Consider the following 23,353-nt stretch of genomic DNA (forward strand, 5'->3'; position numbering starts at 1 on the left):
AGCCGCCCAGAAAATCCTAGGATAAATCCCATCCGACCCAGGGGACTTATCTATTTTCACACTTTCCAGAATTGCTAACACCTCCTCCTTATTAACCTCAATCCCGTCCAGTCCAATAGCCTGCATCTCAGTATTCTCCTCGACAACATTGTCTTTTTCCTGTGTGAATACTGACGGCAAATATTCATTTAGCGCCTCTCCTATCTCTTCAGACTCCACGCACAACTTCCCACTACAGTCCTTGTCTGGCCCTAATTTTACCCTAGTCATTCTTTTATTCTTTAGGGTTTTCCTTGATCCTACCTGCCAAAGACTTCTCATGTCCCCTCCTGGCTCTTCTTAACTCTCTCTTTAGGTCCTTCCTGGCTAACTTGTAACTCTCAAGCGCCCTAACTGAGCCTTCACGTCTCATCTTTACATAAGTCTCCTTCTTCCTCTTCACAAGAGATTCAACTTCTTTAGTAAACCATGGTTCCCTCGCTCGACCACTTCCTCCCTGCCTGACAGGTACATACTTATCAAGGAGAAGCAGTAGCTGTTCCTTGAACAAGCTCCACATTTCAATTGTGCCCATCCCCTGCAGTTTCCTTCCACATCCTATGCATCCTAAATCTTGCCTAATCGCATCATAATTTCCTTTCCCCCAGCTATAACTCTTGCCCTTCGGTATATACCTATCCCTTTCCATCACTAAAGTAAACGTAACCAAATTGTGGTCACTATCACCAAAGTGCTCACCTACCTCCAAATCTAACACCTGGTCTGGTTCATTACCCAGTACCAAATCCAATGTGGCCTCGCCTCTTGTTGGCCTATCTACATACTGTGTCAGGAAACCCTCCTGCACACATTGGACAAAAACTGACCCCTCTAAAGTACTCGAACTATAGCTTTTCCAGTCAATATTTGTAAAGTTAAAGTCCCCCATAACAATTACCCTGTTACTTTCGCTCCTATCCAGAATCATCTTTGCAATCCTTTCCTCTACATCTCTGGAACTTTTCGGAGGCCTAAAGAAAACTCCCAACAGGGTGACCTCTCCTTTCCTGTTTCTAACCTCAGCCCATACTACCTCAGTAGACGAGTCCTCATCAAACCTCCTTTCTGCCACCATAATACTGTCCTTGACTAACAATGCCACACCTCCACCTCTTTTACCACCTTCCCTGCTCTTACTGAAACATCTAAACCCCGGAACCTGCAAAAACCATTCCTGTCCCTGCTCTATCCATGTCTCCAAGATGGCCACAACATCGAAGTCCCAGGTACCAACCCATGCTGCAAGTTCACCCACCTTATTCCGGATGCTCCTGGCGTTGAAGTAGACACACTTCAAACCACCTTCCTGCCTGCCAGTACACTCCTGCGACGTTGAAACCTTATCCATGACCTCACTACTCTCAACCTCCTGTACACTGGAGCTACAATTCAGGTTCCCATCCCCCTGCTGAATTAGTTTAAACCCTCCCGAAGAGCATTAGCAAATTTCCCCCCCAGGATATTGGTACCCCTCTGGTTCAGGTGTAGACCATCCCGTTTGTAGAGGTTCCACCTACTCCAGAATGAGCCCCAATTGTCCAGGTATCTGAATCCCTCCCTCCTGCACCATTCCTGTAGCCACGTGTTCAACTGCTCCCTCTCCCTATTCCTCGCCTCACTATCACATGGCATGGGTAACAAACCAGAGATAACAACTTTGTTTGTTCTCTCTCTAAGCTTCCACCCTAACTCCCTGAATTTCTGCCTTACATCCCCATCCCTTTTCCTACCTATGTCTTGGGTGCCTATGTGGACCATGACTTGGGGCTGGTCCCCCTCCCCCTTAAGGATCCTGAAACACGATCCGAGACATCGCGGACCCTGGCACCTGGGAGGCAACTCACCAACCGCGAGTCTCTCTCGTTCCCACAGAATCTCCTATCTGTCCCCCTAACTATGGAGTCCCCAATAACTAATGCTCTACTCCTCTCCCCCCTTCCCTTCTGAGCAACAAGGACAGATTCTCTGCCAGAGACCTGTACCCCATGGCTCACCCCTGTTAAGTCCCCCCACCAACAGTATCCAAAATGGAATACTTGTTATACAGAGGAACAGGGGATCCAGGGGATCGCTGCACTGACTGCTTCTTACCCCTTCTAGCCGTCACCCACGTATCATCATTTCTAGGAGTAGCTACCTCCCTGTAGCTTCTATCTCTAGCTGCCTCTGCCTCCCGAATGATCCTGAGTTCATCCAGTTCCAGCTCCAGATCCCTAACACGGTCTTCAAGGAGCTGGAATTGGGTGCACTTCCTGCAGGTGTACTCAGTCGGGACACTGGTGTCCCTCACCTCAAACATCCCACAGGAGGAACATTACACTGCCTGCACTGACATCCCTGCTAACTTCCCTTACTAAGAAATGAAAGAGAGAAAAAAAAGCTTACCTGCTCTCACTCCGAGTCTTTTTTTTTAGGTTAGAGGAGGGGGGAGGGTGGGAGACATTGCACGTGTACAGTCTCGGGTTTCCTCCCCGTTCAAATTTATTGGGCACAAAACCTTCCCAGGCCTCTCTGTGGCCTACTTCCGGTTTCCTGTTTAACTGAAAAAAAAAACTCCGCTAAAAAGTAAGGTAAAAAAAATCAGATACAGTTAATAAATTTACACCCTTTGTGTCCCCCAGTAGGTGAATATTTCTGGACTCTGTTTTACATTCCTCTCCCTAGGTAATGTTGTCCATGTCCATCTGGTGACTGGCTGCACCCATAGAGACAGAGCAACAGAGAGGTGCTTGATTGTACTCTGTGAAATCAGATTGTTTACATCAGTGACTTTCAAGCAGGGTGGATGTTTTAACACAGCGATGCTACATCAATTGAATTGACATAATGATTTAAGCATTGACAAATTGTTCCAAAGTGACAGCGTTTAAAATTGATAGGAAGTGGGAGTGGTGGGGACGGATTATGTTGTGTTGCTAACCCACATGGATCACAAGAAATAGGGAAGGGTCTATTTTATTTTAATAGTTTTGTCAATTTGGTAGATTTTGTTTATATTTGGTGTCAAGATGTAATGTGTGAACATTGAATGAAGGCAGGGTTCAAAAATATAAAAAATAGACAAGTTGGCAGCACTCTAGTTTAGAATAGTCTGCAGTGTTGTTATATTGTGGGATTACACTGGATGAAAACAATTAGTTGGATGGTTTTGTTCCTCTGATTTTCTCCCTTTCAATCATAATTCCATTGATGACAACAGCCTTTGTTACACTTGTGCTCATTCCTCATACCCGAGCCTGGGCATTAAGTGGCAGTGGACTATTTGATCACCCATTGTATCATGACTTCAGTCTTCATGCTATCAGGCATATACACATCTGTCGGGTGTCCATTGCTCATTATGAGTGACACTTTTATGAAAAGCTTGATGTATGAGGAGTGTTTGAGGGCTCTGGGTCTGTACCTGATGGAATTTAGAAGGATGAGGGGAGATCTCATTGAAACTTACAGAATACTGAAAGACTTGGATAGAGTGGACATGGAATGATGTTTCCATTAGTAGGAGAGATTAGGATCCAAAAGCACAGCCTCAGAAGAAAGGGACGACTCTTTAGAACCAAGATGAGGAAGAATTTCTTCAGCCAGGAGTGAACAATCTATGACATTCATTGTCACAGAAGGCTGTGGAGGCCAGGTCATTGAGTATATTTAAAATAGAGATAGATGGCATCTTGATTGGTAAGAGGATCAAAGGCTATGGGGAAAAAAATGGGAGAATGTGGTTCAGAAACATATCAGCCATGCTGGAGCAGACTCGATGGGCCAAATTGCATAATTCTGCCTCTATATCTTGTAGTCTTATGATCTCCATCATGATGTATCTGTGCTTTTGTTCCATATCCTGTCTTTTTAGTGCAGATAACTGATGGAATCAGGGATCTGCCTGGTCCATTTCACACTGCATTCACCTCCTGGGCCACGAGAGTCAGGGAAACTAAGTTAATAGTAGATGCATACTTTTGAAACATACCCTACAGATTTGCTGTTAATAAGTTATATCTTTCATCTTTTGTATTATTTAGTTGAACATGCTGCTTCAAAAAGCTGTATCGGAGCTTACCATCTCCCATTTCCAACAAGACTGAATCACAACAGCTCTGCGTACGAGTCTGCTACTGGTAAGTATCATATCAGACAGTATACCGTCACCAAAAACAGGTTTAATTCCAACTACTGATGTAAATGTAGAACTGTTGTATGATTGGATAGGAAATGTGAAATTTCTGGTTGGACAAACATTTTTGAGTTGAGATATTCCCCACTCTCACCAGCGATGTAATCAGGTTCATTCCCAGCGAGGGCATGAACATCATTAAATACATTTAAATATACAGAAACAGCTTCTCGCCATTGCTCCTGGGATCGTCCTGTGTCCATCCCCACCCCCACGAGATGTCATGCCGGTGACAATCCAAAATTGGAAACCAGTTGTGATGACCACGTCGGGGACTTGAAACTGAGTATAACCCCCGGGTGGTGAGGGAAATGACTGGGCAGTGCCCTGGCACCCTTTGATGGTAAGAAGTCTCACAACACCAGGTTAAAGTCCAACAGGTTTATTTGGTAGCAAATACGTAAGCTTTCGGAGCGCTGCCCCTTCGTCAGATGGAGTGGATATCTGTTCTCCAACAGTGCACAGACACAGAAATCAAGTTACAGAATACTAATTAGAATGCAAATCGCTACAGCCAGCCAGGTCTTAAAGGTACAGATAATGTGGGTGAAGGGAACGTTAAACACAGGTTAAAGAGATGTGTATTGTCTCCAGACAGAACGAGACAAGAATTAAACCAGGGTCCCCGGCGCTGTGAGGCAGCAGTGCTAACCACTGTGCCACCGTACCACCTTGCCCAATTTGTATAATAAACTTTTATGTCTTCTATAGTGAAGACAGATACCATTTTTAAAATGTCTATGCCATTTCCTTATTCCCCATTATAATTTCAACTGTCCCTGCTCCTCAAGGACGCAACTCTATATGTTTTCACTAATCTCTTCCTTGTTAAAATCTTATAGAAGGTTTTACAATCTGTTATTATGGTTTTTGCTAGTTTATACTTCCTTTTCTCTTTCTTAATTAATTTCTTGGTCCTCCTCTTCTGAATACTAAAATTCTCTCAATTCTCAGGCTTACCATTCATTTTGGTCACATCATAAGCCTCCACCTTTTATACTTGCAGGGTGATCACCTTTTTTTCTGCTTGAAATCGATGGCGAGGGAGGGGGGGAAGGGAGTCCGCTGCCACTCTGCCTGTGATCAGTGGGGGGAAGGGACGTCCGCTGCCACTCTGCCTGTGATCAGTGGGGGTTAAAGGGGGGTCTGCTGCCACTCTGCCTGTGATCAGTGGGGGTTAAAGGGGGGTCTGCTGCCACTCTGCCTGTGATCAGTGGGGGTGAAAGGGGGTCTGCTGCCACTCTGCCTGTGATCAGTGGGGGTGAAAGGGGGGTCCGCTGCCACACTGCCTGTGATCAGTGGGGGTTAAAGGGGGGTCTGCTGCCACACTGCCTGTGATCAGTGGGGGTGAAAAGAGGTCTGCTGCCACTCTGCCTGTGGTCAGTGGGGGTGAAAAGAGGTCTGCTGCCACTCTGACAGTGATCAGTGGGAGGGAGGGAAAGGGGGTCCGCTGCCATTCTGCCTGTGATCAGTGGCAGGGAAGGGGGGGTCCACTGCCACTCTGCCTGTGATCAGTGGGGGGGAAAGGGGAGGGGGGATCACTCTGAAATCAGTGGGGGGAGGGGGAGGGGCCCGTGATCAGTCTGGGTGGTGGGGGGTTGGGGGATAAGGGGGTCAGCAATGTTATGGGGGTGGGGCAATGTCTGTATGGACCAGAGGGAGGCATTATCCGCCCCGGGAGGAATGTGGCAGGGGAGCAGCATTCTATTATTTTTTTTCTGCGTATGCGCAGTTGGAGGGGCTGATCAGGGATTTCGGGTGCATTAAGCCCCGCCCACAGGTTTCTGCAGCGTGATTTGGAATTGCTGATATTTTCACAGGCTGCGTGCATTTGGGGGCGCCTGAGAATGGGTCTAAAAGTCAGATCTGAAACACTTCCAGTTTCAAGTCTGCCCAGCACGTAGAGCCAAAATGGGTAAATAGGGCCCCTTGTGTCCTTGTGACAACTTGCTTTTCTACCTAGCTTTGCATCATCATCAAATTCAGTAATCTTACCATCGATCCCTTCATCCAAAAGTTGTTCAATGATCATTACCTTTCACAAACACTTTATCTCCTGGATTTGAAGTGTAGCTCTGAATTTCGCTCTTCTAAACTTCAGCAGGTACAAGCCAAGCCTGCCCAGCTTATCAACATAAGACAACACTGCCCATTTCAGGTATTAGTTTAATAAACCTTCTCTGAATTGCTTCTAATGCATTTACATCCTTCCCTAAATAAGGGGACCAATACTGTACACAATACTCCAGAAACCTCGAGTGCCCTGTACAACTGAAGCATAACCTCCCTACTTTTGTAATAAATTCCCCTCACAATAAATGATAACATTCTATTAGCTTTCCTAGTTGTTCGCTGTACCTGCCAACTAATCTTTTGTGATTCATGCACACGGACATCCAGATTCCTCTGAATCTCAAAGCTCTGCAATTTCTCACCATTTAGTGAATGGGGGCAATAGCACAGAGGCCGGGAGAGTCAAGCGGAGGCCATTTAGTGGACTTCCCGTTGGGCACCACAGCCTCCGCGAGTCTCTGGGCGCCGGATTTTCAGAAATCGGCGCGGAGCTGTATAATTTATTTAAATGCTCAGTGTAATATTTCCATGTAATTAGTTGGCCTGGGACTGAAGTCTCCAGGCCCACGAGCCTCTCCACTCCCACCAGGAGTGTTTCACTCCAGTGGGTTTACAATAGTCCCCCACTTGTGGGGAGCTGGCGGCTGGACGCCGCTGGAGTGAAGGGGGGCCATCAGGCCCCCCCACCAGGAGGTCGGGGGTAAGGGAAGGTGCCCCCCCCAGGCATTGCCAGCTTGGCAGTGCCCCCTGGCACTGTCCAAGAGGCAAAATAGCAATGCCCAAGGGGGCACCTTGGCATTGCCCATTGGGCATTAGGCAGTGCCAAGGGGGCGGAGCCAGATGGGGTGGGGCCTAATGGGAACAACCAGTGGGGGTGGGGGTCCCGCTGCCACTCTGCAATCTGGCTGGGTGACCAGAGGGAGGGAGGCCAGTGATTGGGGCCAGCCATCGGGGTGGGATGGGAGGGTGGGGGGAGATCAGGACTGCTGGGGGTGGTGGGGGGTGGGGGGAAGGGAAGGATCGAGGTGGGCCGGGGGGTGGGGTAGATTGGAGCTGGCTGGTGTTGGGGGGGGGGGCGGGGGGTGGTCATCGGGCTGGCCTGGATACATCCGGGAGGCAGCGATCAGGCCATGGGTGGATGGGTCAGAGGGCCTCTGATGGGGGGGTTTCTGTGCTGGCCAGCAATCGAGCTGGACAGCGATCGGGAGGCTGGGAGTGCGTGGCTACTGTGCATGCGCCGATCTTGGTGCAGACAGATTGGCACATGCGCAGTGACCTGCTCAGTGCTATGCTGCCGGCCTCTGCAATGGGAATAGGCCCACCCACTGATTTTCAGCGTGATTCACGCGAGGGCACTCGGCGATGCACAGAGTGTGGGAGATTCATTTTGAAACTCCCGCTGAAAAAAACAAAGGTTTTTACTCCAGTTTTTATGTGAATTCAACACTTAGAATTCTTTTGGGAAAATATTCTTCCTGCCAAAATGGACAATTTCACATTTTCCCATATTGTACTGCAATGCCAGATTTTTGCCCGTTCACTTCGCCTATCTATATGCCTTGACAGCCTCCCTGTGTCCACTTGACAACTTACATTTCTACCTATCTTTGTATCATCAGCAAATTTAACAAACTTACCATCGGTCCCTTCATTCAAATGTTGTTCAACGGCAATGGAGATGGAAAATTATTGTGGAGCTTCAAATACTGATACCCTGACTATTACTATCAGTGGGTTAAAATCCTGGGCATTGGGGTGAAATTTACATGTGAATGTATTCCTTGCAGTCGAACAAATGGTTGGCAGCAATAATACACTTTGACAATCTTAATAGTGGGAATTATGCCTCTCAGGAACATGAGGTCCCAGCCTTGAGAGCTGCTGGTAAATCTGATTGGGGGGTAGCTTTTGTAGCCTCAGCAGCACCAACAGCACTGCAGTCTGAAGAAGAAGAAGAAGGATTTCTCCTGGAGTTAAAGGTAAGTCAGGGATTTGGTTGGAGAGGGATTGTGAAGCCTTGTGCGGGAGAAGTGGTGGGTTCAGAAACTGGGGTTGGGATAAAAGGGCGATGCAATCTTGGGTTGATGGGCATAGGGGGTACCCAGCACATCCATTGTACCTTCTAAGCCCAAGATCAGTGTTTCTGTTTTTTCAGGAGTTCACCTCTTGACTTTAGATTAGATGAGACAAAATTCATCCTTAATAGTTTAAAAACCTTCAAAGATTTGAACTCTGGCATTTTTAATCTTGGGTGTCTTTTCAAAGTTAAAGTTTATTTATTAGTCACAAGTAGGCTTACATTCGCAATGCAATGAAGTTACTGTGAAAATTCCCCAGTCGGCACATTCTGGCGCCTGTTCGGGCACGCTGAGGGAGAATTTAGTTTGGCCCAATTCACCTAACCTGCACATCTTTTGGACTGTGGGAGGAAACCGGAGTACCCGGAGGAAACTCACGCAGACACAGGGAGAATGTGCAGACTCTAGTGACCCAAGCTGGGAATCGTACCTGGATACCTGGCGCTGTGAGGCAGCAGTGCTAACCACTGTGCCGCCCCTCAACTACTGTAACTTTTTCATTGGACATCAACCTAAATTTCCACTCTTTGGGTAGAATTTAGTTTCTTCCCTGAGGCTAGCTAGTAATATAAAAGAAGATAGGAAGAGTTTTTTTCAATATATGAAAGGTAAAAGAGAGGCAACAATAGCCATTGTACCACTGGAAAATGAGGCTGGAGAAGTAATAATAGGAAAAAAAGCAATACAGAGGAACTGAATAGTTACTTTGTATCAGTCTCCATGGTGGAAGACACCAGTGAGATGCCAGAGCTCCAGGAGAATCAGGGGGCACAGGTGAGTGTAGTGACCACCACTAAGGAAAAGGTTCTGGGGAAACTGAAAGGTCTGAATGTAGATAAATCACCTGGACTGGAAGGACTACACCCCAGGGTTCTAAAAGAGATAGCTGAGGAAATTCTGGAGGCATTGGTGGCGATCTTTCAGGAATCACTGGAGGCAGGGAGGGTACCAGAGGACTGAAAAGTAGCTAATATAACACCGCTGTTTAAGAAAGCAGGGAGGCAGCAGATGGGAAATTGTAGGCTGGTTCGCCTGACTTTGGTCACTGGCAAGATTTTAGAGTAGATTGCAGAGAACTTGGAAGTGCATGATAAAATAGGACTGAATCAGCATGGTTTCGTCAAGGGGAGGTCATGTCTGACAAATCTGTTAGAGTTCTTTGAGGAGGTAACAAGGAAGTTAGATAAAGGAGAACCAGTGGACGTGATTTAATTTAGATTTCCAGAAGGCCTTTGACAAAGTGCCACATAGGAGACTGTTAAATAAGTTAAGTACCCATAGTGTTACGGGTAAGATCCTGGCATGGATAGAGAATTGGCTGACTGACAGCAGGCAGAGAGTGGGGATAAAGGGGTCTTTTTCAGGATGGCAGCCGATGACTAATGGTGTGACTCAGGGGTTGATGCTGGGACCACAACTTTTTACAATATACAAGAACGATTCGGAGGAAGGAACTGAAGGCACTGTTGCTAAGTTTGCAGATGGTACAAAGATATGTAGAGGGACAGATAGTATTGAGGAAGCAGGGGGGCTGCAGAAGGACTTGGACAGGTTAAGAGAGTAGGCAAAAAAGTGGCAGATGGAATACAATGTGGAAAAGTATGAAGTTATGCACTTTGGAAAGAAGAATGGAGGCATAGACTATTTTCTAAATGGGAAAATGCTTAGGAAATCAGAAACACATGGGGACTTGGGAGTCATTGTTCAAGATTCTCTTAAGGTTAACGTGCAGGTTCAGTCGGCAGTTAGGGAGGCAAATGCAATGTCAGCATTCATGTCGAGAGGGCTCGAATTCAAGAGCAGGGATGTACTTCTGAGGCTGTATAAGGCTCTGGTCAGACCCCATTTGGAGTGCTGTGAACAGTTTTGGGCCCATATCTAAGGAAGGATGTGCTGGCTTTGGAAAGGATCCAGAGGAGATTCCCAAGAATGATCCCTGAAATGAAGAGCTTGTTGTATGATGAACGGTTGAGGACTCTGGGTCTGTACTCGGTGGAGTTTAGAAGGATGAGGGGGGATCTTATTGAAACTTACAGGATACTGCAAGGCCTGGATAGAGTGGACGTGGAGAGAATATTTCCACCAGTAGGAAAAACTAGAACCAGAGGGCACAACCTCAGGCTAAAGGGATGATCCTTTAAAACAGAGATGAGGAGGAATTTCTTCAGCCAGAGAGTGGTGAATCTGTGGAACTCTTTGCCGCAGAAGGATGTGGAGGCCAGTTCATTGAGTGTCTTTAAGACAGAAATAGATAGGTTATTGATCAATAAGAGGGTCAGGGCTTAAGGCAGGAGAACGGGGATGAGAAAAATATCAGCCATGATTGAATGGCAGAGCAGACTCGATGGACCGAGTGGCCTAATTCTGCTCCTATGTCTTATGGTCTTATGGTGGGTTTGGAGATGGGATCATTTAATCGAGTGGGAGGGTGCCAGTTGAGAATCCACCTGCCTTGCCACTTTTCACCAAAAATGCCTGGGGTGAGAATGTTTGTGGACAGCCTTCCTGCCCCGATGCCAATTGAGGCCCTTAAAAGTTAATGTCCATCAATGGGCTCATCCCACCACCACCAGCAGTGGGTGGGGTATTTGTCAGTTGGAGAGCATGAAAAGAAAAAACTTGAGTTTGTTTGCAGGCTCCCTAGTGGGGCGGGGTGGGGGAGGGGGGGGGGGGGGGGGAGAATGGTCCAAGGGGGGAGGCTGGTGGTAAGTGTGGAATTCCTGTGTTTAAGCTGTAAGCCACTCTCTTGCCCTTTCTTCAAACCCCCAGTCCCCTCTAACCAGTGAACCCCTCTCCCATGATCCCCTATCCTTCCTCTGTCATGGTGCTCTGAGTCCCTCATTGATTCTGGACCCCTGGTGCATGCATTGCCAGCTGCTGCCACAGCTGCTGGAGGTTCTGAGGGCAGTGAAGAGCTGATGTCCTCTGATTGCCCAAAGGACTCAGTGAACCAGGCTTCCATCCCGGGACGCTTGACCCTGGGAAAGGCCTGTCGCTGCCCACTTAAGTGCCTGACTGGCACTTAATATGGTAGGACTTAGCAATGGAGGTGATGTGGGGATCTTGCCAGCTCTCCAGCTGGAGGGCAAGACCCCTGTTGCCTGGATTGAATATCCCTCAAGGTAACAGAAACAGATGCTTTGCACAAACTTCATGGTGCCCAAGGATGGAATGTGATATATATAGAGATCTTAGTTGTAGTAATAACTAAAAATATGTTTTGAATTTAGCAACTAACTGTCACTGTTGACAAGTGTTCAACAAATCCAGTTTACTATGTGTCCTATTACTGTTGTGCACAAGTTTTAAGTTTATGGGATGAATGGAGTGGAAGCAGTTAAATGTCATACTAGAATGATAGAGAGCTTGAGGATGAGGCAAAGTTTGGAACTGAGGTGTTGTAACCGTATTGTGCATTTTGTGAGCTGTGACTACTGCAAATAGGCTTACATTAACACTGCAATGAGGTTACTGTGAAAATCCCCTAGTCGCCACACTCCGGCGTCTGTTCGGGTACACTGAGGGAGAATTTAGCATGGCGAATGCAACTAACCAGCACGTCTTTCGGACTGTGGGAGGAAACCGGAACACCTGACGGAAACCCACATGGACACGGGGAGAATGTGCAGACTCCACACAGACAGTGACCCAAGCCGGGAATCGAACCCAGGACCCTGGCACTGTGAGGCAGCAGTGCTAACCACTGTGCCACCATGCCACCCTTTATACTATCATTGACTGTAATTTTGTTATTAGCAACATAGAATAGAAACATAGAATCCCTACAATGTAGAAAGAGGCCATTCGGTCCATCGAGTCTGCAATAACCACAATCCCACCCAGGCCCTATTCCCATACCCCTGCATATTTACCTTGCTTATCCCCTGACACTATGGTCAATTTAGCATGGCCAATCAACCTAACCTGCACATCTTTGGACTGTGGGAATAAACCGGAGCACGCGAAGGAAACGCACGCAGACACGGGGAGAATGTGCAAACTCCACGTAGACAGTGACCTGAGGCCGGAATTGAACTCGGGTCCCTGGCACTGTGAGGCAGCAGTGTTAACTACTGTGCTACCATGTCATTGAACAATTGCATGGTTCCATAGGTTTTGCTAGCACTTCTTGGCTGCAGCCTACTTTTTAAGATTAATTCAAGTTTCTTCATGTCTATCAGTTAAGCTCTCATTCCTACAATCAGTAAGATCACTTGAAATGCATGTGCGAACAGATCTGAAAGCTCATAAACTTATGATGTTGTGAAATATATCCCTGTTACACACTCCCAATTTAGACAAAAGGAAGGCTGTTAATGGATAATGTCACAGGCACCAAATGAGATTTCCTAATTGATGTCTCCTAAAATCATAGAAACCCTACAGTACAGAAAGAGGCCATTCGGCCCATCGAGTCTGCACCGATCACAATCCCACCCAGGCCCTACCCCCATATTTTACCCACTAATCCCTCTAATCTACGCATCCCAGGACACTAAGGGGCAATTTTAGCATGGCCAATCAACCTAACCCGCACATCTTTGGACTGTGGGAGGAAACCAGCGCACCCGAAGGAAACCCACGCAGACACGAGGAGAATGTGCAAACTCCACACAGACAGTGACCCAAGCCGGGAATCGAACCCAGGTCCCTGGAGCTGTGAAGCAGCAGTGCTAACCACTGTGCTACCGTGCCGCCCGAATGAATATAATGAAAATTTGTGCAAAAGCTGGCCTCTTGCCCGAACTTCAATAAATTTAGAGACTCCATTGTAATATAGTGCACTCTATGACAATGTACAGCAGTAGTCACAGCTCACAAAATGCACAATACGGTTACAACACCTCAGTTCCAGACTTTGCCTCATCCTCAAGCTCTCTATCATTCTAGTATGACATTTAACTGCTTCCACTCCATTCATCCCATTGCCTTTCAGCAGCAAGGCACTACTTGCAATTAAAGTAGGCTTTGCTTTTTAGAATGATCCCTGGGTCTCTGGGCGAAGTCCCTCAATTTGTTATAATTCTGCAAGAGTTACCCCCAAATTGATAGACTGCAATGTGAGGAGGGTTGAACTAACTCCTTTTCTTTATTGAACCCCTTCGATTGGTCGCAACAAGAATCCCCTCCCTTGTGGATACCTTTTCCCAGTTCAGATGTATTTATGTCTTGAAAGAAGCCAATTTAACCAGGCTTTCTTGAGTTAAAGAAAGTGTGAGTTTATTAATTACTAAGATGCCAGAAGAAAATAATAAAACACGGCATGCTTGCACACAGATTAGAAATGAAAAGTGAGTCCAAAAATAAAAGTTAAAAAAGATATACGAATCAGTCTTTGGCTTGTCTGTGAGGGGTAGATGGTGAAATGTTACGACAATAATACCAAGAGCACTGACTTTACAATTGAGCAGCTGGTTTGGAGATTCTTGATTCTGTCGGTTAGGTGAAAGGAATTGTCCTATTTCCTTCTCGACTATGGCTTTGTTGACTTGTGACTTGCTTCCAGCTATCAGAGAGAGAGAGACCTTTTTTACTGTAAACACAGGCAGTGGATGTTCTTCAGCTGTGACTTTCACAGCACACAGTATTATAGTTGATTCAGAACACGAGGCTAGCACACAGAGACCAGAGTTGCAATTGGTTATTAATACCTTTTCTTGTGTATTCTTCAATGGGAAAAAAATACAAACAGGTCTTTCACCCAGAGCTGCTTTCTTTCAACTCATGTCCACATCATGTCCACGTTCTGGGATATAACTCACAGGAGGTGGTTTCTGTTGAGATGGTAATCAGCTTCTGTTATCTTCACAGGAGGTTACAGTTCAGATTTTGCATTGCATCTATTCCTTTAAAGTGTCTCTGTATTAAAAGGCATGACATTCTATTCTCTCTGGACTAGTTGGTCAACTGTGGTCCAAATGGTATTTTCCAGCAAATGATTACTTTGCAGTCTCAGCCAGGTTTTGCTTGTATATCCTTTTTTTAATAGCATGTGTCTGACTTAAATGTTAAATATGTCTTTAAATAATTCAGGGCTATGATCCATTGTCATGACATTAGATTAGAGTGTTTCTACTTCATAAAATAAATCATCATTTAATTTATTCCTGGAAAATTGAGTAGGGCAAATGACTGATGAAGTAGCCATTGAATGGATGCAGTATTAATCCACCCCATTCCGTCATGCTAACTGCTATAATTAAATGGATGCAGCCTCGTGCGAAACATACTGTTGAGTTGCTATGTGGCTCAACAAGGGGATAGCTTGCATAAGGCTAACTTCACTTAAGGCTAACCTGGTGGAAGAAGGTGACATTGTTGCAATGTCAGTGGACTGACAGAATTTGACCTGAACATTGGTGAGCAAACCATTTGTGCAAAAGTACTACTTCATAATGACCAAGTCCTGAAACAATGCATATTAACATTTTGACTAGAGTTTATTTAGAATTTGATAGAGGCAAGTTTAATAGAAGCATTCAAGAAGCATTTATTGGATTCATATCTGGAAATGAAAAATGTGTGGGTCTACTGGGAAAATGCAGCTTGTATCACGGGAGCCAGCATAGACACAATGCTGCCACGGGAATCGTAGCATGCGGGACACAGACCATGCAAAGGTCCATTGACCTCTGGTGGGATTTTCTGGACTTGGGTGAGCGTGGCCAGAAAATCCCGCCCAATGATCAATCATTTTCAGATAGCTTACACCATTGTTGCTATCTGGCCCTGAACAGTTCTTAGGAAATCAGGGTAGAAAGAATTCAGGGCACTGTACTGCAAAATAACCCCTGGTAAGGTAGAATTTGGAGTCAAAAAATCTTTGGAAAAAGGAACTTCATAAGGCAAAGGCTGGGATTTTTTGCCCCCGTTTGCTGCAGACGTAAATGGTGATGGAACAGAAAGGTCACTTGAAAGGTTGAGGTGGGTTAGCTTTGGGGCCAGGGGTTGAGAGAGTTGGAGACTGCAGCAGACAATGTGGCTCGGGGTACTGGGTGGATTGGAGGCTGCAGCAGAGAATGGGTTTTGGGGTACCAGGAGGACTGGAGGCTGAAGCAGGCAATGGGGCTCAGGGTACCGGGAGGAATGGAGACTGCAGCAGAGAATGGGGTTTGGGGTACCAGGAGGACTGGATGCTGCAGCAGGCAATGGAGCTTGGGGTACCAGGAGGACTGGAGGCTGAAGCAGGCAACGGGGCTCAGGGTACCGGGAGGAATGGAGACTGCAGCAGAGAATGGGGCTCAGGGTACTAGTGCAGTATCATAGGGATGGGTGACCAGGCAATGGGTACCGGGGGGGTGCCCCCAGCTATGCACACGAGGGTTGTGAGGGGAGGGGGAAGTGCATTGGCAGGCAGCCGCGTGGGAGGAACCGACCAGACATCTTGGGCGGAGGGGGTTGGGGTGTGATTCGGGGGGCTTGGGGGATTCTGAGTCGTGCAGAACCTGAACCATGAAGTATAACTTGGAATATTGAATTCAATGTTAAATCAGGTACATAAAAAGAAATTGAAAGCAAATAGAAGATTAATGTAGGAAAGGATAAGAGATGGGAAGTAAAAGAAAACTTCTTTAAACCCTCCAACAATAATTAAATGTGAAAAATAATAAGATTTCACACTTGTAAAGTTCATTTTCAGTCCGAAAAATGTTATTTGATGGTAAAAAAATAAATAAACTTTATCAGACAGTTAAACCTTTTTACACAGCTTTAGGCAAACTCTAACTTCTAGCAGATTCAGTGAGTATATACGTCTCATGTGTATAGCAACTTCATGCTGTGGTCCTATTTTTCAATGGCGAGTCACTTGGTGAAGTACGATTAAAGTGCAGCTTCTGGAGGAGTAGCACTGGACATCAGTTTCCTAATTTCTGTATTTAATTATGCATCTGCAATTCCCAGAGATTACTGTCCAAGTTACATGTAAATGTTAGTCTTAATGTCCTCAACAGCAAAATCAGGCCCATTGTTACTGTGGGATGATACATGACTTCATTGTGACTTTTAACATCGTTTGGTTAATGTCTCCAGAACTTCAGTCACTATATTCCTTAACTGATAAATTGCAGCCTCTGATCATTCTGTATGATACCTGTGATGTTAGATCTGATTGTTGACTTGTTTTTATAGGTTTCCGTCATTCGTGGAGTGTTCTGATCGTGTTGTCTGTACTCACTATTGGGATTGGATTTGGGCTCATTGTTTATGAAGCTTTCCAAGGCCGTGACACCCTATACCTTCTTGGAGGAGGGTTTTTTGTTTTGGCTGGTACGTGAAATTTAGGGTCTATGCTTTGAATAGTAAATAGGAAAAGTAAATGAAAGACCCAGTTCATGAAATGGTCATTAATTTTGGAAAGAAATACAACTTATTTGTTTGAAAGTAATTGTTTTATTATTAATATGATTGTTAGTTTTCAACCTCCAATCTCTGACCAGTAAGCACAAGACACATGATGGCGGAATGGATGGAACAGACTTTATTCTTATACAGTTCAGTGTTCGGCGAACTACACAATGAGAGTAGCTTTTTGGTTCTTGTATCTTTCAGGATCTCTGAAGAACTATTGCAAAACAAATTCCTTTATAGAAACATAGAAAACTACAGCACAAAACAGGTCCTTCGGCCCCACAAGTTGTGCCGAACCTATCCCTACCTTTTAGGCCTACCTATAACCCTCCATCCTATTAAGTCCCATGTACTCATCCAGGAGTCTCTTAAAAGACCCTATTGAGTTTGCCTCCACCACCACTGACGGCAGCCGATTCCACTCGCCCACCACCCACTGTGTGAAAAACTTTCCCCGAACATTTCCCCTGTACCTACCCCCCAGCACCTTTAAACATTCTCCTCTTTATTCCAGATCAGCTTCTGGAGGAGTAGCACTGGACATCAGTTTCCTAATTTGGCCTATCATGTCTGCACTGGTCTTTCAAATGAAGATTTCCTTTCTTACCAATCTCCTGCCTTCTCCCCGTATATTGTAACAGTTGATAAATTTCAAATCCATGCAATAAATGTGACCCAATATATTGACACATTTTCACATTTCCTTAGAATGTGATTGTGTTTCCTTCTGAACATGTTCTGCTGTAAGTATCTATTCCTCAGAGTTCACAAATTGCCATGGGAGCTATACGGAGCAGGTTGAAAGTTCCCAGAATATCTGATATAGGTAACCTCACAATGTTGTAATAGGTGAAGCGCAGATCTGGAATAAAGAGGAGAATGTTTAAAAAGGAATGGGCCAATTAACATGCAGCTCTGGAGGGCTACTAGTACTGTCACTGATTTTGCCAATTTGATGAGGTTAAGAATACAAATTGAATTCCCTTATAAATAGGCTGTAGGGAAACCTATTCACATAGTTCATTGACATTCACTTTCCCATGTGTAAACAAGAGTTCTGCTGCACACTGCATGGTCATGGCACCAAGAGGGAGGAGCCCTGATGGACTGATAATATACAAATAATTCATTGCTTCTATATTCCCTACATGCGTTTACACATACTAATGGAATTAACCATCTAATATCACAATTTGTAAGTTGGAAATGCAACATTCTGATACAAGTTGATACTGTAATCACATTTAGCAATGGATTCACTGAAAATAACCAATGGTATAGTTGCCACATACCCCCCTAGCTTTGAGAAGAGAGATCCTGGGACAGCATGTAAGGCACAAAATTGGACTTCTGACAAACAAATATTCTTGGCTTTCTGTTGGTTTGAACTTCTGTAACCTTTGTTTATGAGGTAGAAAGTGTCCCTTGCACAATCTCTAAAACCACTATTCTAACCACCTTTTTAGTGTGCAGACAATCAAATGTCTGCACATATTCTGATATTGGTAACCTCAAATGTTGTAATAGTGGCCATGTGGAATAGAGGAGAGGATTTTCATGGAACCATAGAGTGCAGAAGAGGCCATTCAGCCAATCAAGTCTGCACCAACACGCGAGAAACATCTGAACTCTCACCTAATCCCTTTTACCAGCACTTGGTCCAAAGCCTTGAATGTTATCATGTGCCAAGTATTCATTATTTTAATAATGGAATAGTTCAATAAACAACTCTGTCAATGGAACCCTAATAGCCTTTAAACTGCAGTCTGAGCAGAGCACCCGTTTTTGCCACCCTGTTAGTAAGAGACCATAAAAAGTGCGATCTGATTTATTTACAAGATACAACACAAGACTCACCTTCATTGTAGAGTTATGCAACCGAATAGAAACATGCAGAACATAGTCAAAAAGGTTTTTGAAGAGCAGTAATGTAATAATTTTAACATGCAGGCTTGCAGATATATGCACTGGATCAGTTAAAAAATACAAAGGAAAATAGTGTAAGTTGAGTCTTGGTATTACTATCATCACAGTAAAGCTGACTAGCTTTCACTTGGTGCTGCAAAAATAAACCTTTACGTGTTAGGTAACAATTAAAAGTCTTGACAAATGAAACATAGAAATATCTATGTCTGATTATACTGATTACAATTATTTCTGTTTTCAGGTATTTTGTCCACATTTTCCATTATTATGTACATCTATTGGATTCAAGCTCTTGATGCTGTGGTGGACCAGATCATTGAACCAAATAAATTATGTCCGCATCCAAAGCTGAAAGTTCAATTTGGCTGGTCTTTCATGGCAGCTCCTGCAGGCACCTTCTTTTCATTACTTGCAGGTCTACTCTTTTTTCAGGTTGGACGGGCTGCTCAAAATAAGAAAAAAAACATAGGCTATTCTTTGCCATTTGATAAAGTTGGCGATGAGGAACTCTGATCGCTTCAATTGCACTTCATATTCTCATGCTGTGATTTCCCCTTCCCACAATTTTCTCCCCTTCTCTCCAGGAGTCACGTTGGGTCATTTGCCGTCCTCCTGTTGTTCACCAGAATAGTCATTCTTCACATTTGTGCCTAGATATAGATTGGTAATGGGCTATTCTCCTGTGCTCGCCTGACATCCACACAAATGTAATTTTGCACAGCAAATACTGGACAGCAATCTGGGATGGGAATCCTGACTCTTTACTTCCTGCATAGATCCAGAAGCATTAAGTTAAATCCTAATGTTTCTGCAACCACCAGTTTAGTCAGCATTTCTTTCTTGAGCCACGGGTGTTAGCTTCTTGCTAAATTTTAATCCCTTAAAATGTGAAAGTAATGTTTATCATACAGAATATAATCAATATTTTGCTTTATAAATTTAAATTAATTGAAGAAAGAAAATCAGGGCTTTGTGCTCTCAATTTTCCAATATGCACTCTCAGTCGACAATGTCCTAAAGCAGGAATACAAGAATGGAAAATATACTCAATAGTTCATATGTTGCTTAAAAGCTTTAATAAGTCTGTGATATCAGTTACTTTCATTACCTGTGTAATTCATAATTGTGCACTGAAAGTAGAAACAGATCTGTTCAAAGTTCTAATATAATTTTAAAGCACTGCTGATGTTCATGAACTGGTATCAGTTTGCTTTGGGAATGTAACGATAACTTCACCAATTCAGTCATCCCAATGGAAAGCCCTTTTTGGCGATAATGCTGGTTGTAGAATCTGCTCTATAATGTTATAGACCTACTTCCAACCCACATTTTGTTTTAGTATGGCTCCCTGTTGAGAGTATAGATCATTGAATTTGACATATGGTGGCAACAGAACCATAAGCATGTGAAGTGATTCTGATGTTAGTAAGGAATGTGTTAACTCAGTAATTCCTATGTGCACTTTAAAAAAAAGTGTTAATCCATTCACTTCAGTTAGTATCTTAAATGAAAATTTATTTAAAATAATGATCTGAGAAATTTCTTAAGAACATGGTAACATGTTTGTAGCTAATGTGTTGTTATTTCAATCCAAGAGTTTGTTAACTCTTATGAACTATGTAGTATCTCGTATCTTTTTCCTCATATCAAGATCTCGTTGATGAAGTTAATTAGGCAATTGCTTGGGATTTTGTTCTGAATCCAACCTTCATTAATAGGATCAAAAATCGTGGGGATGTAATTTGTCTACCCTAGCATTGCGGAATAGGCTGATAGTGAATTGATAACTGATTTTTTACCATGCCAAATCACTGAAAGTCGGTCATAGTACAATGATTCAAACTCTTTTTGGAGACTCATTGTCTAGACGCCATGTTGGTCGCTTTTGTTTGGTTTGAAATTACAAATCTTGGCAAATTGGTGGAAAATAGAAATAGAAATTACAAATCTTGGCAAACTGGTGGAAAACCAGCTGCCGATTCACCGCCTGCCTGTTTTGCACTACTGTTGGAGATCAATTTGACCTCTTATATCTCTATAAAGTGACTTTGATAGTTTCAATCTTGGTCCTCACCAATACATCTCACAGTTTGATATAAAGTGGTGATCTCACTCAGCGAACATATAGGGTGTCTTTGTAGGAAATCGAAATTCCAAACTAATATTGTTAAAGACGCTCATCTGAGTTGTCTTCTAAAGTATGTTGTAAGGATGAATAAGAAGGAGCTTTATTCATATTTATCTGTGCTATACCTAGTCTGGAGATAGTTTTTATGCATTATCCAGAAAAATAAAGCACAGCTGCAGTGATATTCTGCACCATTGTACAAAAAAACTACTTCCCCCAAATGAGGAATGGTCTGGTATTGTGTGGATGAGAGTCAATTATGCTCGGACAACAAAGCTTTACTGGCACAATATATTTACACTTTCTCTCACTCTGAAAGATTCCACAAGGTGCAATCATTGAAATCTAACACTGATTTCTGTTTGTCAGTTTTCCATTTCTTTGAACTTTTCTTATTTACACCTAGTTCCTTCCAGCAGTTTCTCTGCTGTGCTGTTGCCACCTAATTTATTCCCATCTAATTAAACTGTTCAAGCCCTTGTCAATTCTGAAAAACACTTGAATTAATCCCATGGATGTGTATGGGAGGGATGTAGAAATATGAGGGCATGATCCTGATTTTACCTCCACTCAGTTTGTGGAAGTTATAATTCTCACCCATGGTGCCAGAATGCCAGGAATGAGACCAGGACATTTTACCATCCAGACTTCATTTAAATCCAGCTGGCTGATTTCCCCACCAGAGTTTTACACTTTGCCCAGGTGGGCTCTGAGATAGAGGGGCAGGGAGGATTGGAGTGGGGAGAATGTAATGCATGGCCACTTTATGGCCAGTTAAGGGCATTTTCCCACATAGCCTCAATATTTAGACTGGCAGATGTGGGTCGGAGCAGGGTGGGAAACAGAAAAAGGAACAATTCTCTATCTCAGCTGGGAAGGTGGGGGCACTCCTTTCCGGGAACTGGGAGCTCTGGCCCACCTATCCCATCCCCAGGATATTCCCTGACACAATCGATCCCCCCTCTCCTGACCCACCCCCCCCTCCCCCCCGGGCAGCCCTACCCTCCTTCCCCTGGGACTTACCTTAAAAATGGATAAAGGTCCCAGGATTTAGTACCAGGCAGAGTCTCTTCTGGCTATTGCAGGGCTGTGCTTGGCTGGTTTGGAGAGCTGTCAGCTAATCAGATTGGCCAACAGCTCTCTAAAGCTGGACTATCTTCCATGGGCAGGTGGAAGTCCCATCTACTGCCAATCAGAACTCAATTGAGTGTGATATGGCAGTGGGCTTTGAATCGAAGGGAATGTGTTATGCACCGACTCTCAGGTGAGCACAAACCACTAACCACCCTGAAAATTCTACCTAGTTAAGTGGCAAAAATTCTTGGTGTGTTGAGGTGGGATAAGTAATGGGATCAACTTTGGATGCCATCAGACAGGGGTATCATGATTAGGGCAGTTGTCACACTGTGCAAAACCCGCTGCCTCATTCATATAAGTGGCTCCATATAGTAATTATCTGGGAAGCAAAGGAATCTGGAGAAGGCTAAAAACTACAGGTTTCTTTATGTAAAAACATATAACACATTAAAGGATACCCAGTTTCCATAAATGAATTGGATCTCAGGAAATGGATAATGGAGGACAAATGGAGATGGAAAGCATATATATCTTTTGAAATTTATATCTGTATGAGTGGACAATATTTGTAAAGCACATTAAGATTGAAAAACATAATTTATTTTAATGAAATCCTTAATTCAATATTATGTTGTCTTAGCTTCCAAAATAAAGAGCTAATGTTTGAGACGTTAATTTTTAATTTCCAAAAGTCAAGCGGATATTGCTTTGGTACAAGCACAGAGGTCACAAGCTCAAATTCTTTCATGGTAAATTATGGAATGAAATGCAATAAATCTTTTCCGCATAGACACCAATAATGACTGTGACTCTGTTGTTAAAATTCTACTCGTGCACTTAACATTCTTCAGGGAAGGGAAACTACTAAGAATTCACAATAAATACTGCTTTAAAGAAATAGCAGTAGAATAAACATGTATTAACATTTCTTGCACTGTCAATAAGCTAACACAAGTTGTAATTTGGTGGAGGAGGTCACTTGTTAAAGTGCATCCACCAAGAATGAAAGATTCCTGTATTTCATTGTGTTTTCATTTGTTTTACATTATTTTTCAAAGCACATTTTCAAAATTCACTTTGCTGTTTCATAGTATAGGACATTTATTTTATATGAGGTCACATAAATTGTGAAATTGTACCTTTTGCTTAATTTTTCCTTCACTACATGTTTGATTAAAAGTCACAAATATACACAAAAGTCTGTTTAAGGTTTAATTTCACAATAAAGTCGGTAAAAGTACCAATGTGGTATTGATGTATCTTTTATAACGAATGATAATGAGTTAGAATTTTTTTGCAGTGTTACTACATATATTTTTCCTGCATGCCACATTGGAACATCACAGAAGAAGAGCTCTGAAAAAGAGCCATACGGACTCAAACGTTAACTCTATTTCTCTCTCCACAGATGCTGCTAGACCTGCTGAGTTTGTCCGGGATTTTCTGTTTTTATTTCTAGCCAGGCTAGTTCATTAATGTTAAAACCATTTTTTTCTATTTTTGCTGTCG

General features: G+C 43.8%; 1 protein-coding gene across 1 annotated transcript in view; it reads left to right on the forward strand.

Moving 5' to 3' along the window:
* The window catches only part of LOC144499685 (transmembrane protein 182-like), an 81,522-nt gene extending 58,434 nt beyond the window's left edge, over nt 1-23,088 (forward strand). Inside the window, exons 4-6 of the mRNA XM_078221957.1 lie at nt 4,062-4,157; nt 16,495-16,632; nt 18,881-23,088. Of these exons, the coding sequence (XP_078078083.1) occupies nt 4,062-4,157; nt 16,495-16,632; nt 18,881-19,152 (506 nt within the window). The 3' untranslated portion in view covers nt 19,153-23,088. The remainder of the gene's footprint in view (nt 1-4,061; nt 4,158-16,494; nt 16,633-18,880) is intronic.
* The last annotated feature ends 265 nt before the right edge of the window (nt 23,089-23,353 follow it).

Source organism: Mustelus asterias, chromosome 10, assembly GCF_964213995.1.
Source record: "Mustelus asterias chromosome 10, sMusAst1.hap1.1, whole genome shotgun sequence".
Classification (NCBI taxonomy): Eukaryota; Metazoa; Chordata; class Chondrichthyes; order Carcharhiniformes; family Triakidae; genus Mustelus; species Mustelus asterias.